The 17,083-nt window shown below is 49.3% G+C and overlaps 1 protein-coding gene across 2 annotated transcripts in view; it reads right to left on the bottom strand.

The window, feature by feature from the left end:
- ATP2C2 (ATPase secretory pathway Ca2+ transporting 2) overlaps positions 1-15,313 on the bottom strand; it is an 88,240-nt gene extending 72,927 nt beyond the window's left edge. For both annotated transcript variants that reach the window (XM_032156305.3, XM_032156304.2), the window contains exon 1: positions 15,137-15,313. In XM_032156305.3, coding sequence (XP_032012196.1) covers positions 15,137-15,235 — 99 coding nt within the window. In that variant the 5' untranslated portion in view covers positions 15,236-15,313. The remainder of the gene's footprint in view (positions 1-15,136) is intronic.
- Between the last annotated feature and the right edge of the window lie 1,770 nt (positions 15,314-17,083).

Here is a 17,083-nt window from a genome sequence, read left to right on the forward strand (position 1 = left end):
GAAAATAGACTGGGCACAGTGGCTGACACCTATAATCCCAACACTTTGGGAGGCTGAGGTGGGAGGATTGCTTGAGCTCAGGAGTTTGAGACCAGCCTGGGCAACATGGTGAAATCCAGTCTCTACAAAAATACAAAAATTAGCTGGGCGTGGTGGCACATGCCTGTAGTCCCAGCTACTGGGGAGGCTGAGGTTGGAGAATCGCTTGAGCCTGAGAGTTGGAGGCTGCAGTGAGCTGAGATTGTGCTACTGCTCTCAGCTGGATGACCAGAGAAAGACGCTGTCTCAAAAAAAAAAAACCCCAGCACCCCCACCCCCAGCGCGCGCGCGCACACACACACACACACACACACACACACACACACACACACACACACCACACACACACACACACACACACACACACACACACACACACACACACAGACGTATTCAGAAATAACAGAGCATCATGTCTGCAATTTATGCCTAAGTGGGGGCGGTGAGGCTGAGGACAATACAGCCAGTGTAGGAATGTACTAACGATGCTGAGAGACCCTGGAGGAAGGATGTGCAAATGTGTTTATGCTATCATCTTCTTACAACTTTTCTGTCCATTTGAAATTATTTCCAGACAATAAGTGAAGAAATGATTCCAGAATAATGGTATGGCTGGGAAGAAACAGGTTCATTCCTATATTCGAGTTCAACCCACATTGGCTGAGCACGTACTATGGACCAGACATGGCTGCTTGTCATCACGCGCACCTTCACTCCTTTATCTGACCAAAAGTTCAAGTTGGCAGGTGCTGTGCCCATTTTGTTGGATGGGCAAACCAAAGCCCTGGATTTGAGAGCTTTGCCCAAGGTCACGGCAGGTGAGTGTAGAGTGAGGGTTTGATGCAGGCTTTCCTGCCAGCCTACCTCTCTGCCTCCAGACACACACCTGGGGTAGAGTGAGGGTTTGATGCAGGCCTTCCTGCCAGCCTACCTCTCTGCCTCCAGACACACACCTGGGGTAGAGTGAGGGTTTGATGCAGGCCTTCCTGCCAGCCTACCTCTCTGCCTCCAGACACACACCCGGGCCTCCCTGGCACTGATTCACACTCAGTTTCAGGACAGTGAGACTGGTTCCTAGTGGATCTGCTTGTGGCCTGAGCAGCAGAAAGCAGTAGCCCACTGAGCTGTGCCCAAGATGACAAGGACAGTGGTTCCCAGGAATCCTCTAGCTTTGCTTCAGGGCAGGCCCAGTGCTGGATCCCAGCATGTCCCTGGGAGAGGAGGCACACCTCTGTCTCCAGCTGTAGACTCTTGCCTGTCTCTCCTGAGGCTGCTTTTGCCTGGATGGCCCAGGAAGAGAGGCAGCTCTTCCTCCTGGCTTGGCCATTTCTTTCTTTCTTTTTTTTTTTTGAAATGGAGTCTTGCTCTGTCGCCCAGGCTGGAATGCAGTGAAAAGATCTCAGCTCACTGCAACCTCTGCCTCCTGGTTTCAAGCAATTCTGGTGCCTCAGCCTCCCAAGTAGCTGGGACTACAGGCGCCTGCCACCATGCCTGGCTAAATGTTTCCCATTTTTAGTAGAGACGGGGTTTCGCCATGTTGGCCAGGCTGGTCTCAAATTTTGACCTCAAGTGATCCTCTTACCTTAGCCTCCCAAAGTGCTGGGATTACAGGCATGAGCCACCACATCTGGCCATGGCTTGGCCATTCCTATGGTCAGCCTTTGAGCCCTGGCTGCAATGGTGTTGAGCTAAACAGATCAGCCCCCATGCCAGGAGGGACCTGGGTGCCCATCCTGCCCCAGGACTGACGCGATGGCAAAAGGGAGGGGATTGGGAGGCATGAGTCAAGTCAATCCAACTGTTCTTAAAACGCGGTGGGGAGGTTTCTGTGAAAAATGCATTTGAAACCCATCAATGATAGACTGGATAAAGAAAATGTGACACATGTCCACCATGGAATACTATGCAGCCATAAAAAAGGATGAGTTCATGTCCTTTGCAGGGACATGGATGAAGCTGGAAACGATCATTCTCAGCAAACTAACACAGGAACAGAAAACCAAACACCGCATGTTCTCATTTATAAGTGGGAGTTGAACAATGAGAACACATGGACGCAGGGAGGGGAACATCACACTGGGGCCTGTCAGGGAGTGTGGGGCTAGGGGAGGGATAGCATTAGGAGAAATAACTAATGTAGATGACAGGTTGATGGGTGCAGCAAACCACCATGGCATGTGTATACCTATGTAACAAATCTGTACGTTCTGCACATGTATCCCAGAACTTTAAAAAAAAAGAATGCATTTGAAGCAGAGATATTCCTAACACTGACAAGGAGTCCAGGGGACTTGAGCTCAGAATTCGGGCAGCCCTGGGCCCCATTCCATGAACAGCTGTGTGACCCTGGGCAAGTTACTTCATTTTCTAAGCCTCAGATTTCTACAGGGATTTTTGTAAGGATTCAAAACAATATGGTATATCCATAGATGTTCATTATAACATTGTTCTAAAAATCAAAAAAGGAAACCAACTAACTGTCGGCAGGATACAGGTTAAATACAAATGCCTACACCGCCATTGAAGATGTGTTGACCCACATATGCTGTAGGAATATGGGAGCGTGGAGTGGGCAGAATAGTGTGCCCAGCGTGAATCAATGAGGGAAAAGACACTTATGTAGTTGTATAATTTTTTTTTTAGTGATTTTTTCTTTTTTTCAAGACAGTTTTGTCTGTCGTCCAGGCTGGAGTGCAGTGGCATGATCTTGGCTCAGTGCAACCTCCGCTTCCCAGGTTCAAGCAATTCTCCTGCCTCAGCCTCCTGAGTAGCTGGGATTACATGCACATGCCACCACACGCGGCTAGTTTTTGTATTTTTAGTACAGATGGGGTTTCACTACGTTGGCTGGGCTGATCTCAAACTCCTGACCTCATAATCTGCCCGCCTCGGCCTCTCAAAGTGTTGGGATTACAGGTGTGAGCCACCACGCCCAGCCTGTAGTTGTATAATAATAATTACTTAAAATTAAATAATTATTGCTAATAAAAATCAGCATGATCAGGTGCTACCCTACCTGCCTGATGCGTATTAAATGACTCCATTCCACAACAGACCCGCTGATGTATGTACAGTTAGTTACTACCCCATTGTACAGAAGAACAAACAGAGGCAGGGAAAAATTAAGTTTGCCCAAGGTCTCCCAGCTGGCAAGTGGCAGAACTAGAATTTGCATCCAGGCAGCCTGGGCTGTAGACTTCCGTGCTCTTAACCACAATCCTGCAGCCTCTCTAGACTTGCACAGAAAAGGGGCCAAGAACACCCAAACAAACAGTGACCTGATTACTGCAAACTGATCAGAAACAAACAGGACCTTCCTCCCTCCGCCTCCCCCAGCCCCAAGTCAAGGGGGAAAATAAGGATCCATAAAGTGGGGGAGTGAAGGAGGAATTTTAAATTGTGCCAATTTTTATTTATGGTTTATGAAAAAAAATTAAGACAAGTTTAGAGAGGAAAACAAGGAAGGAAAAAGGGAAAGAAAAAACATACAATTCCTGGTTCGCACAAGATAGTAGATAAACAGCAACTACTATTAGCAGAATTCAGTAATAAGTGAAGGCAAAACTGTCACTCAAATTTCAATATGCTGATATCTAGGGGAGGGGGTAGAAGGAGGAGAAGGCCTGGTGAGATAGGTGTTGCTGAAGGACAGTGGCTATTTATAGACTTTCCCTGGGGAACTGGCACCTCCCAGATCACAGGGGAGGGGGGCCAGCTATCTTTCCTGAAATCTACTGCAGGTCAGGCTGTAGGTTCCAGGATGCGCCAAATGTGGCTGATATAAAAAATAAAAAATATAAATGCAGGAGCACGTGTAGCCCAAATGCAAGGCTTAGTTCTCTGACTTCCTGCCACCTCCTCCAGGAAGTCTTCCCAGATGGCACTGGACTTTCACAGTAGCATTCCCACCCAACCCCCGCACCCAGGCCACGCCTACCTTCTTTCTTACATGCTCTGCTTTCCTTCCTGGGGCTTATCTCAGTGTGTAATTATGTACTCACTGGAGGAATTATTTGATAGACATCTTCCTTCCCCACCAGAACATGAGCCCCACCCAGGAGGATCAGCGCTTTGCTCACTCTTTTGTCTCTAGTATCTGCAAGGGGCCTGCAAACAGGAGGATGGATCTGAGACACACAGAGAAGCTAATCATCCAGAGCAGCAGTGCTCAGACTCCAGGGAGCCTCAGAACACCCCGGCGGGGCTTGCTGAGTCTCAGATTGCTGGGACCCAGCCCAGAGTTTCTGATTCTGTAGTTCCAGGGTGGAACCTGAGATTCTGCATTTCTGGCAAGCTCCCAGGTGATGCTCACGCTATTGGTCCCCAGCCCACACTTGGAGGACATGTCATCAAAAGAAAGAATCAGCCAGGCATAGTGGCTCACGCCTGTAATCCCAACACTTTGGGAGACTGCGATGGACAGATCTCTCGAGCCCAAGACTTCAAGACCAGCCTAGGCAACTTAGCAAAACCCCATCTGTTCAAAAATCAGCCAGGCATGGTTGTGTGCTTGTATTCCCAGTTATTCGGGAGGTGGGAGGATCACTTCAGCCCAGGAAGATTGAGACTGCAGTGAGCCACGATTGCACCACTGCACTCCAGCCTGGATGGGAGAGTAAGACCCTATCAGGAAAGGAAAGGAAAGGAAAGGAGAGAGGACGGGAGGGGAGGGGAGGGGAGGGGAGGGGAGGGGGAGGGGAAGGGAAGGGAGGGGAGGGGAAGGGAGGGGAGGGGAGTGATAATGGACGCTGGGCTTAATTCCTGGGTGATGGGATGACCTGTGCAGTAGATCAGCATGGCACATGTTTACCTATGTAACAAACCTGCACGTCCTGCATGTGTACCCTGCACCCCGAAACTTAAAAGTTGAAAAAAAAAAGTAGGTGAGGGCCACAGGAGTGGCTGGAGTAGAGGCTGAAAAACAGAACCCCAAATAGCAGGAGCTCACTGGTGTCTCCAGCCAGGTACCTCGCGACCAGGGCCAGCTCCACGTTCATGGCCTCATGTGTCCACGGCAGCCTGCACTCTGCTCAATCTCTGCTGCCGCCTTCTTGAGATTCTTAGTCATTTTTCAAGGAGGGGGCCATTTTGCACTGAGCCTGACAATCACCTAGTCGGTCCTGCCCCCACCACTGAGCGCTTTCTATGGACACAGCGCCCTAGCACATGACCCAAGGTCAAAGCAAGGCAGGGCTGGATTCTTAAAAACAACAACATCTTGTGAACAAGGTATTGTGCAGAAAGTTTGAAACACCTTCCCTCACTTACTCTTTTTTGATTACTAACATTCACTGAGGGACACGTAATGAGGGGAACTTTGTAGAATGCTTAGATCTGTTACCCAACACAGCTTCCACAAAAAGCCAGGGGGAGGAGGAACCTAGCAGTCAGAAGGGAATCCAGCGCTGCCCTCCATTCTTGCACCCAACACCTCCACTTTCACACCAGGACACAGGAATGTGGAGAGATTACATCTGCCTAAATCCACATGGCCGACAAGGATGGCCCTGTCTGCCCTATACCAACGGCTCCTAGTTAAGAGTGACTGCTCAGGTGAACACTCCTTCCCCTACACCCAGAGCCCCCAGATTCGGTCCAGCTGAAGAGGCAAAGACAGGGAGGGTCCTGAGAAGTGCACGAGGGTGAAATAAGCAGTTCTAGTTAGCCCGCAAGTCGGCGTCCTTGGTTTGGCTTAGGAAAGTGAGGTGCAGTGCCTGCCTGTCATCTCTTCCCTCTGGGTCTCTGGAATCACAGATCTTGGGCCCTTCTCTTCCCTGTCTCTGCACTTGAGTTTCAAGGTGGGCCAAACAACACATCCTCTGCTGAGCTCTCCTCTCTCCAATAAGCCACAGGGAGGTCTTAGGGAAGGTCATAGGAATATGGCCCAGCTAGAGGGGCACCATCCCCGCATCTCCTGAGGACTTGGGGCAGACGGCAGACGTGATAAGCATTTGAGAGGGGCTGCAGCCTCAAGACACAATTACACATTTTCTCCTTGTGGCCCACAGCTCCTCAAAGAAAAAAATACCTTTCAAGTCAATTTCTACACAGAACCTGGTGTTGGACTGAGTTGTGCAATCCCCCGACCATCCCCGGGCTGAAGCCCTAAACCCCACACCCCGTATCCTCAGAAAGTGACTGTATTTAGAGATGGGGCCTTTAAAGAGGTCATTACAGCTTAATGATGTCATTGGTGGGGCCTTTATCCAATACGACTGGGGTCCACATAAAAGGAGATTAGGACGCAGACATGCACAGAGGACAACCGTATGAAGACACGGGGAAGGCGACCATGTGTAAACCAAGCAGAGAGGCCTCTGGAGGAACCAACCCTCTGGCACCTTGCTCTTGGACTTCTGGCCTCCAGAACTGAGACAATGCACGAGCTGTGAGGAAGTGGAGTCTCTAGCAAGGGCAGCTGGCTGGACACCTTTGGAATTCACATTCATTGACAACAAAGATGCCTCTCCGGCCCACTCCACCTTACCAGGCAGTGAGAGGGAAGACAGGTGATCTGGATTGAAAGCTCCCACCAGCTCCCGCTTACCACATGACTTCCACTACTTGGTAAGACTTAGCACATGACTTCCACTACTACTAGGACTTAGCACACAACCTCCACTACTAAGACTTAGCATACGGCTTCCACTACTCACTGAGACTTAGCACACGGCTTCCACTACTCACTCAGTCTTAGCACACGACTTCCACTACTAAGTCTCCGGTGTTCTTATCACCATCATGTGAGATGCCTTAGAGATGAGAGGTGCTGGGATTATTAGCCCCTGAAGTGTCCACAGATCCAGGTTAACCCCAGGACAATTCAGAAGAATCGCCGACAGTCCACAAGGGAGGTATCGATTGGATGTTTCCTCTCCGACAAGAACCCTTCAGCAGGGCCAGCCTCATGGACATGAGGCCAGTGCAATTGCACAGAGATCCCCATGCAGGACAGGTGTTGGGCTTGAGGCTTCATGCTCCACAGGTGCCATCTTGAAATGTGTAATCATTGGACCTGAATGTGTATGTGGAAATTTAGCCCCATGGGACAATGTATTCCTGCGGCTTGGCATCTCCCCCCTCCACCCAGTGACCATGACTGCCCTCCCCGATGGGGGACGCCTGGCAGGGTCTACACAAGGGATGTCCAATCTTTTGACTTCCCTGGGCCACACTGGAAGAAGAATTGTCTTGGGCCACACATAAAATACACTAACACTAATGATAACTGATGAGCTTAAAAAAAAAATTGCAAAAAAAATCTCATAATGTGTTAAGAAAGTTGATGAATTTGTGTCGGGCTACATTCAAAGCTATCTTGGGCTCTGGGTTGAACACGCTTGGTCTACACTCACCCAGTAGTAATCCCTTGTGTGGTGGAGACCAATAATCTATAGCAAGTGGAACTCACCAGGACAGTCAAGGGAGAGATCATAGAAGACAGAAGCAAGTGTCTTCCTGCTATTGGCCGTCCGCCCCACAAATTCTGTAGCCAGTCCTGCCCTCATGGCAACCTCATTGCCTCACCTGCCTTCCTTGAACCAGAGACCTTTCCTCCCTGCCCTTGGTCGTTCCAAACTCCCCTGTGGAAGTCTCAAATGTGCTGACCCAAACTACTTATCTCTGTGTTGGGAAGCCCCAAGGGGTTGTGGGAGCCCCCAAATGGCCACGTACAGACCCCCGTCCCATCCACCTCTTTCTCCCACTGGCACCCGAAGCGCTGGGCTGGCGCCGCTCATACACCGCCACCCCTGGGGATCTGGATTCCTGCCTAATAATGCTGTTTACAGCACCACTCCCACCCAGCTACGCCCACCCAGCCCAGAAAGGCAACACAGACCTAAAAACCCACAATCCTTTCTCTCCCCTTCTTTTGTTCAAACTTCTTCTTTATTTTTCACATCTCCTTTTTTTCTGGTTACAAAATTAAACCATATTTGTGGCTGGAAATTTGGAAAATGCACACGATTACAAAGAAGAAGATTTGTCATCCCAAGATAAAAATACTGCTCAAAATGATCTTTTTCCAGATTTTATTCTCTGCACATTGTAAAAGTTTGTTTTCTTCCAAAAGAAATTACAACCACCTGTTTCCACTGAACGATGAATCATGCAGGGCAAAGATGGCAAAAGAATCGTGGAATCCACGTGGGTGAGCAGACAGCTGTCTAGTCCTTCTGTTTTTCTGTATGTTTGACATTTTTCTTTTTTCTTTTTTTTTTTTTAACACAGATTCTTGCTCTGTCACCCAGGCTGGAGTGCAGTGGCATGATCTTGGCTCACTACAACATTTGCCTCCCCGATTCAAGGGATTCTTCTGCCTCAGCCTCCCAAGTAGACGATATTACAGGCACGTGCCACCATGCCCGGCCAATTTTGTATTTTTAGTAGAGACGAGGTTTCACCATGTTGGTCAGGCTGGTCTCAAACTCCTGACCTCAAGTGATCCACCCACCTGGGCCTCCCAAAGTGCTGGGATTACAGGCGTAAGCCATTGCGCTGGCCCGTGTTTGACGTTTTTCATGTTAAAAACATTAGATAGAATCATAGCCGTCCACCGTGTCATTACATATGCTTTACAGCATCTGTTTCAGTGCCTGTGAGAATTCTGCTATCTAGATATCCCAGAATATGTGTAAACAAACCTGTACTCATGGGCATTTTTAAATGTTTTGAATATCTCATTTCTTGTTTTAAAGTATTTGTTTTCATTGTATCTGATATGAGACAAGTCCTTTTTACCAGGTGCCTATATTAACCCTCAAACAACCATGCAAATACCATCCTTCTCAACATCTAACTTGGACAGTTTCATCTAAATACTCTATATGATTTTTGAAGTCCCTGAATAAGCTTTCTGCTAATTCCCTTTCTCTCCTTTTTGGTAGATTATTAGGTGGGGTGGGAATAAAACCCAAACTCTTGGGTCTTTCATAACTTGTATTTCCTTGTCCCTGAAAGAGAAATAGCAGCTGAATGTCAACCCTTGAAGATATAGCAGCTGCCTGTGTTCTCATCCAGATGGCCTCTGCTTTAGGAGAAACACCCAATCTACAAACAACTTGTGTGCACACAAATGAAAAACACAGGACCCCCCCATCAGCTCCCAGTCCCCACCCCTAATATGATGGCCACCAAGCAGCAACCATTTAACACACTGGAAGTTCCTTCTAGTTTCCTCTCCCTAGGAGTTTGGGGCTCTAGGATTCTTTACCCTTATTAAAAAAAGCTTGTCACATTAGGATTGGGGGCAGGGTTTCCAGGATGCCATCTTCAGACGTATTCTCAAGAGCCTTCAAGTTTTCTGAGAACTTATTAACCTTGAATACGTGTTTCAATGACTGTCTGATCAACACAGACCTTCCGGAGTGGGGGCCAACTTACAACTAAGGACTGTGACATAACACCAGTGTGCATATTTGCATCCATGACAATGATCACAGCACACACTGGAGCATCCCAGTGAAGGCTGACACACACTGAAAGCTTCAATGGCTCAGAGAGAAAGGTTAGCAGGAGAATTGAGTCATCGCACAGCGCACAATTGTGGAATCGGTGAGAAAACTCTAAGATACCTAAATACTGAGAAGTGTAGTCACGTCACAAGCAGGTGCCTTACATGAATCCAGCCCTTGTACATAGCAGCTGGCACAGTCAATGAGCACTAAGTGTAGTAGTAAATACAAATAGATACCAGATGAAGAAATATCTTTCAACAACGCCCAACACTATCGTCAAGTGAACGAGCCAGTTCTACGGTTATCAGATGACAGCCTTAAAATTGGCATTCGCAGGCTGCTTGCTGGCAGTTGGACTTGAGTTTGAGTCTGATTATCCTAAACTAGCAAACAAATTCCTGACAAATGTAAATGTCATTTGGTACATACACACATTAGCAGACATTCTTAGCATCAGTGTTTTCAAAATCAAAAGTCCAAAAGAGTTTAAAGAACAGAACTCATGATGAATGAAAACACTAACAAAACTAAGTAAGTAGTGAGCAGATGAAATGTCAGATGTCGTTCTGGATTTTTTTTTAACGTGAATGACGTCACTTAAGGAAGTGTTTCTTTCTACTATTCCAATGGGCAGCCTTTAAGGCAGTCCCCAGCCATCACTCCCTCCCAGTACCCATGGCCTGTGGAACCCCTTCCCTTTGAGTGTAGACTGGACCTAGACTTGCATCAAATGAATAGAATACAGCAGAAGTTATGAGATCTCATTTCGAGATGAGATTCAAAAAAGGCTTTGGTTTCCAGTCTCTTTTTGTTGTTGTTGTTGTTGTTGTTGTTGAGATGGAGTCTCACTCTGTCAGGCTGGAGTGTAGTGGCGCAATCTTGGCTCACTGCAACCTCCACCTCCTGCATTCAAGCGGTTCTTCTGCCTCAGTCTTCTGAGTAGCTGGGGTTACAGGCACCCACCACCACACCCAGCTAATTTTTGTATTTTTAGTAGAGACGGGGTTTCTCCATGTTGGCCGGGCTGGTCTCGAACTCCTGACCTCAGGTGATCCGCCTGCCTCAGCTTTCCAAAGTGCTGGGATTACAGGCGTGAGCCACCATGCCCAGCCTGATTGAGTTTTAATACACATCACCAATATATCAAAAAAAGGCTGTTCTATTTGTACTTTATAATTTTATTATAAATCTGACCTGATTTTTTTTTTTTTTTTTTTTTTTTTTGAGAGGGAGTCTTTCTCTGTCTTCCAGGCTGGAGTGCAGTGTCGTGATCTCGACTCACTGCAACCTCCGCCTCCTGGGTTCAAAGGATTTTCCTGCCTCAGCGTCCCCAGTAGCTGGGATTACAGGTGCCTGCCACCACATCTGGCTAATTTTTGTATTTTTAGTAGAGAGGGGTTTCACCATATTGGCCAGGTTGGTCTTGAACTCCTGAACTCAAGTGATCCGCCCACCTCAGCCTCCCAAAGTGCTGGGAAAACAGGCGTGAGTCACCGCAACCGGCCTAAATTGAACTTGATTTTATAGTTGAGTTATAAAGCAAACAGTTATGTTTATTACAGTTTTATGCTTATACTTACTTGAAGTCACACTTTTGTACAAATCGTTTAAGACAACACTGGCCGGGTGCGGTGGCTCACGCCTGTAATCCCAGCACTTTGGGAGGCTGAGGCGGGCAGATCATGAGGTCAGGAGTTTGAGACCAGCCTGGCCAACATGGTGAAACCCCGTCTCTACTAAAAGTACAAAAATCAGCTGGGCATGGTGGCGGGCACCTGTATTCCCAGCTACTCGGGAAGCTGAGGCAAGAGAATCTGGGAGGCGGAGGTTGCAGTGAGCCAAGATCGTGCCATTGCACTCCGGCCTGGGTGACAGGGCGAGACACCGTCTCGAAAAAACAAAACAAAACAAAACAAAACAAAAACACTGTGGGGTTGCAGTACGTTTAAGAAGATGCCCACATGTTGCTAAATTCTGAGAAACACTAACGATCTGTGAGTTTGGGCAAGCCTTGGGTTAAGGTTGTGTGTGCATGAGTCTCAGAATTCCCAGGCGTATACTCTTTTCCGGTAACCGAGTGTAATCTCTTAAAAACACAAATCTGACTGTGCCTGTTTTATCACAGTTCTAATGTTTGGCCCATCTGGGAATAAATGAGTGACTGTCATGTCCTGACTTAAAACCGTTCAACAATCCCCCACTGCTTCAGGGATAAAGCCCACGGTCCCACAAGGCTCTGTACGACCCTCCTCTGCAGGCTCGTCCTACCAACCCCAACGCCTCTCCGTCTTTTGTCTAGAACTCGCTGTCAACCCCTGCCCTTCATCCAGCTCACTCTTTGCCACTCCTGTTCATCTTAAAGATCACGTCTTTCTCCCAGCTCTGACAAATCGGCATTAAACAGTGAACTGTGACCTGTTGCTGAGTGCCTGTCTCTGCCTCCCAGTTGGGATACCTAAGAGCAGGGAGCTGTGCATCCTTATCAGCCCCAACTCCAGCAGGTAGCACTCACTTAACACACAGAGGGAGCCCCCTCGTGAATCTAAGTTGAATGGATGGGTGGTCACTACATGCATCTGTTGGATCCAAGCCTCACCCTGGAGAGCCCAGAAGGATCAATCTGCTCACCAGCCAGGAAGGCAGTGGGCTGGGGCTATACCTGCCTCAGTTTAGAGATGGGAGCCCTGAGGGGCAGAGACAGCTTCCCCCAGAGTCGGCGCTGAGTCACCCGGGAAGCAGGAATTTCTGGTCCAATTTCTTCCTTACCTTAACATTCAGGTCAGCAGTGAGAAGCTTTTTCTAGTAACTAAATTAAGGAGGCCTCTCAAAGACCTTTTTGTTGTTGTTTTGTTTTGAGACAGGGTCTCACTGTGTTGCCCAGGCTGGAGCACAGTGGCATAACCCCAGCTCACTGCAGCCTTGACCTCCCAGGTGCAAGCAGTCCTCCTGTTTCAGCTTGGCAAGTCGCTAGGACCACAGGTGCACACCACCACGCCTAATTTTTGGCAGAGATGGCACCTGGCTATGTTGCCCAGGCTGATCTTGAACTCTGGGGTTCAAGTGACCCACCTGCCTCAGTCTTCCAAAGTGTGGGGATTACAGGCATGAGCCACTGCGCCCGGATCAAACACCTTTCTTTCCATTCCTGGAAATGCTGAAATCCAGTCTCTAGTGCTTCTAACATGGAGTCGTCTCCAGTTCCCCCTCTCAACGACCAGTCCTCTGTCTGGTCCTCTACTCTTTGATTCTCCAGCGCACCTAAGACCACTGGGTCTCAAATAAACCATCTCCTGGTTTCTCAGCTGACCGTTGGCCTCCTTTATGAACTCTGTTTTGTACACATGTGTATCCTCAGTGCCTGGCAAAACTGGCTGCCAGGAAATGCTCACTGAGCCAACGAACGCGGCCCCACTAGGAGCCTCACATCCGCATTGATCACATGATGAGAGTAAAACTTACCTTAGAGGTAAGAGGCCCAAGAGAAGACACAGCAGGTTCTCAGTAAGAATTACTAGTAGAACTGGTAACTGGTCAAAGTGGCTGGGGGAGGGGAGGGCTGAGAGGCCTCCCACAGGCATCCTGGATGTGGCATATAATTACTGCTCATAAAAGACGGTTCTACTGAGGAGTGAAAATGGAACCCCTAGATAAACTAGTATGAAATAGCGCAAAAAAAAAAAAAAAAAGACAATTCCAACTATTGTAGAAGTGATCACCTCAACACATATTGCCTCCTTTCCAAACCCTGGGAGAAAGGAGTTCCAATGAGAGGACACGAGTATGACAGCAAAGGAGGTGTTCCGGTCTAAGCCAACTTGGCAGGAAGTGAGTGCCTCGCCCAGCCTCCCGGCCTCCCCACCTCCCTCCCTCCTCACACTTCCCATCGATCTTCATTGTCATTTCCTGGGTTTGCACAAGGCTGCCTCTTGAGACAGCATGCCTTCTTTCTCAGCTGGCCTGTGGTGCCAGTGCTGGTATCACCTGCCTCCTGGCGCTGCACAATGCCCATCGTCATGCACCCAGGGCCTCAGGATGCTGCTGAGAGCACCCCGGTCCACAGCCAGGTGGGAGAGCACACTGACAGACCGGCTGAACACCTGTCGGACCTTTGAGAACTGTTCTGCAAAGCTTTGGAGGGATGAATCCACCTGGCACAGAGATCAGACTCTCCCCAGCATCTCCCTTGAGGTTACATCATCCATGCACCTGCATTCCTGGACATCCTATGAAACCTGATGGTAACCAACTACACATCACAAGTGTTTGAAAAATACCTGGCCTGATGCAAAAATCGAAAGATGGAAAGGAAAAAAACAGGAATGGCAACGTAGGAAAGGCAACCTGTGATGGCAAATAAACTTCAAACTCCTTTAGCAGAACATATCAGACAAGTAGAGAAACGGATCACAGCAAATTAACTGAACTCTATATCCTATCATTATTAACACGTCACTTCAGAAAAATCAAGACTGTTCAAAAACTGCTAGTTACGTGGTCCTGTGGCCTACCACCCTAACATCAGAATTCTTACATCAACAGGGATGTATAAAACACTATTTTTAAAAACCACAAAACACTATTTTAAAAAAAGCACGAATACTTAATCTCACAAACAAAATGTTATGACCATTAGTATTCTTTGGGAGAAAAAAATAAAATTTTAAGTCAAATATTTTTTCAGCTAATTTCTTTTTTTAATTAAAAGTTAAGTTTACCTTTGAAGTTTCCTTTCACTCGTCAAAAGGCCACTGGCAAGTCATATTTCTCATTAGCAACCCAGGAGACTCGTTCAGAAATGTTATTTTTGAATTACTGCTTAAGCGTAAACGAAAAAAAAAAAAAAAAAGTACAACGACCCTCTGGTATGCAGAGAAACGCTTCTGCAGAAATTCAGTACCCCCCGACCTTAAAGCATGCAAGGAGCTCTGTTTGCGAAGCTAAAAAGAAGGGTGTTGGGTCACCCTCAAACCTGGCTTCACCCCTGGTTTCCAAGAATCCAAGGAACAAGAGGGGCTTTATTCGACAGATTTGCCACTTTGTTCCCTCATGAGCCGCCCTGCCCTGGCACCCTGCTACTTTATCCCAGAGGGTCCCCTGGAGGTTGCAAAGCAGGCATATAGCTCTGAGTGGCTTTCTAAAAGCATCTGACAGTAGGAAGTGAGGCTGGGAGGTCCCTCAGCTCCAACTTTGCTTCTATTATTGCTACAACATTTCAGCAATCTTTTGTTTTTTGCATCCCTCTAATTTTATTTTCCAATTTAAGTTTTAAAAATCCATAAAGCAGCCCAAGTCTGGAGACCCAGGAATTTTAGTTCTCTGGAGTCAGAGAAACCTAGGTTAAGTTCCCAGCCAGGTAGGTCACTTCCTAGTTCCGTGCCACTTAGGGAACACACTTAACCACTCTCGGCCTCAGTTTCTCATCCGCAAAATGGGTTCACGGGAGGGTTCCATGCTAAGCTCCCCGCGCCAGAGCACAAATGAGAGCGCGGTTGCTGTGAGGACGGCTTCTTTTCAGAGCCAGGGGAGGAGGGCGAGTTCGCGGATCGCAGCGCGAACGCGGGGTCTCGGGTCGGGGACGGTTACGACGGAGGGGATGGGGGGTCGGGTCGCACGCCCGGCGCGGGGTCGCCCGGACTCACCAAGGCTTCCTCCTCGTCCTTCTCCAGTGCCTGGTACTGGCGGCCCCCGCCCAAGAAGCCGAGTTTCTTCAGGAACTTGGAGACGCGTCCCTCGACCATGGTGAGCGGGCGCAGGCGCTGCCTGCGTCCCTCGGTCCCCGGCGAGGCCCGGGATGGCTGCGCGCGCCCAAGCCTCCTGGGCCAGACTCGGTTACCAGGTAGCTGTCTACCTGCCCGCGGCAGGTGAGGCCCCGCCTCCGGGGCGGGGCTGCGCACAGGGAGGTGCCGGCTCATCCGGCCCCGCCCCGCGAGCTCGCCTGGGACCCCAGGGCCCCTGGGGACAGCGCCAACTGGTCATGGAAGGCCCAGGGAGCGGCTGCGTCGCCTCAGGGCTTGGGCTGTTTCCCGAACTTGCAGATCCTAAGAATCACCTGGAGTGGGGGAGGTGGAGGAGCAAATGCTGGTTTAAAATCCGGATTCCCAGACCCCTCCCTGCCCAGTCACTGGGTTTGGAGCCGCCGGAAGCTGGGTTTTTAACGAGCCCCAGGTGAGCCTCTTGAGGAACCCAGGGTGGGCCGCTCGAAGGCGCCGCGAGCCAGGTGGTTGGAGCTGACTCAGACTCACACCTGCGGCTGTGCACGCTGGACGGGTCACGTGGCCTTTCTGAGCCTCGGCGACCTAGCATGTCATTGAGCGGGGAGCAGCAGAAGGCTAAGACCCCCACCTCCAGGGCCCTGGGAGTGAGTCCAGGAACAGGGGCGACTGAGAGCCCTGCTGCCTTTGGCGCCTGCACGGTCTCGGATGGTCAGGGCCCCTGTCCTCGTCTGCAGAATGGGCGCCGCTCTTGCTCATCGTGGGACCTGAGCAGGTTTCTTACATTTTTTGCGCCTTGGTTTACTGCTCTGCAGAATGGCCACCACGATAGCGCCTCCTTCACATTGACATTGAAAGGCCCCAGCGGACAGTGCTGTACAGGAAGGTCTGGAGCAGGGCTTGGCGTAGAGAATGTGTTGGTGTCCCCATGACACCATCCTCACATCATCATCAGAAGGTGCTGGGCTCAAATGGCTCCCAAAGTATGTGAGTCCATACGCAGTGTAGACAGTTGCCAGCCGCCAAGTGGGTGCTTTGAAGTGCCAGGGCTTTCTTTGGCTTCAGGTAGGACTAGGTCCGTAACTAGACCCACCACTTAGCAGAGGGGGGGCTCTGGGGAAGGCCGTGCCACCCGCCCTTCCACTGGCTTCCTCATCTCTACAGAGAAGTTACTTACAGACTACAGGAGGTGGCCTCTGCATTTGTCCATGAAATTCAGCCACCCCTTTAGAGCAAATATTTGCCGCCTACCTTAATTGCTCCCGAGGGTTGACTCCAGCCCACGAAAACCTGCAGGGCAGTTCCAGTGCCCCTTCTTATATCTCCTGCATCTTCCTCTTGTAAGGAAATAAAGGCTACGGTATCAGCCTGCCCCCAGTCCCCAGTTTCAACAAAGGTGCAGGAATAATGGTAACAGCAAACCTCTGATGTGAGTGAGTCCAGATTTGAATCCCAGGAACGTTCCTTTCAGACCCTGGGCAACTTTCGTCACCCCTCTCCACCTCAGTTTACTCATCCATAAAATGGGGACGTCACTACCCACCTGTATGAGTCAGCGTCCCAGTAGGAAACAGTAATTTGAGGAGAGTTTGAGAAGCAGACTTTTTACAAAGGTGTGGGGATCATGTAGAGAAACCAGAAGCGCTTGTGCCATTAATGAAGACTAGCAAAGAGTGAGAAGTGGCTTTGTTCCCACCCAAGGCCTGAAGGGCCAGATGAGAGAGGAGTTACCTGGAGGGGGAGCTCTGGGGGGCTGATAACTTCTGCAGAGGGCAACTGCTTAGATCAAAAGCCAGAGAGCAGCAGAGCCAAGGATGCAGGCTCCTGGGCAGAGAATCCAAAGAAGGGTGGGGAGTGGTGTAGAGGAGGCTGGGC

Source organism: Hylobates moloch, unplaced genomic scaffold (assembly GCF_009828535.3).
Source record: "Hylobates moloch isolate HMO894 unplaced genomic scaffold, HMol_V3 SCAFFOLD_6, whole genome shotgun sequence".
In the NCBI taxonomy this organism is placed as follows: Eukaryota; Metazoa; Chordata; class Mammalia; order Primates; family Hylobatidae; genus Hylobates; species Hylobates moloch.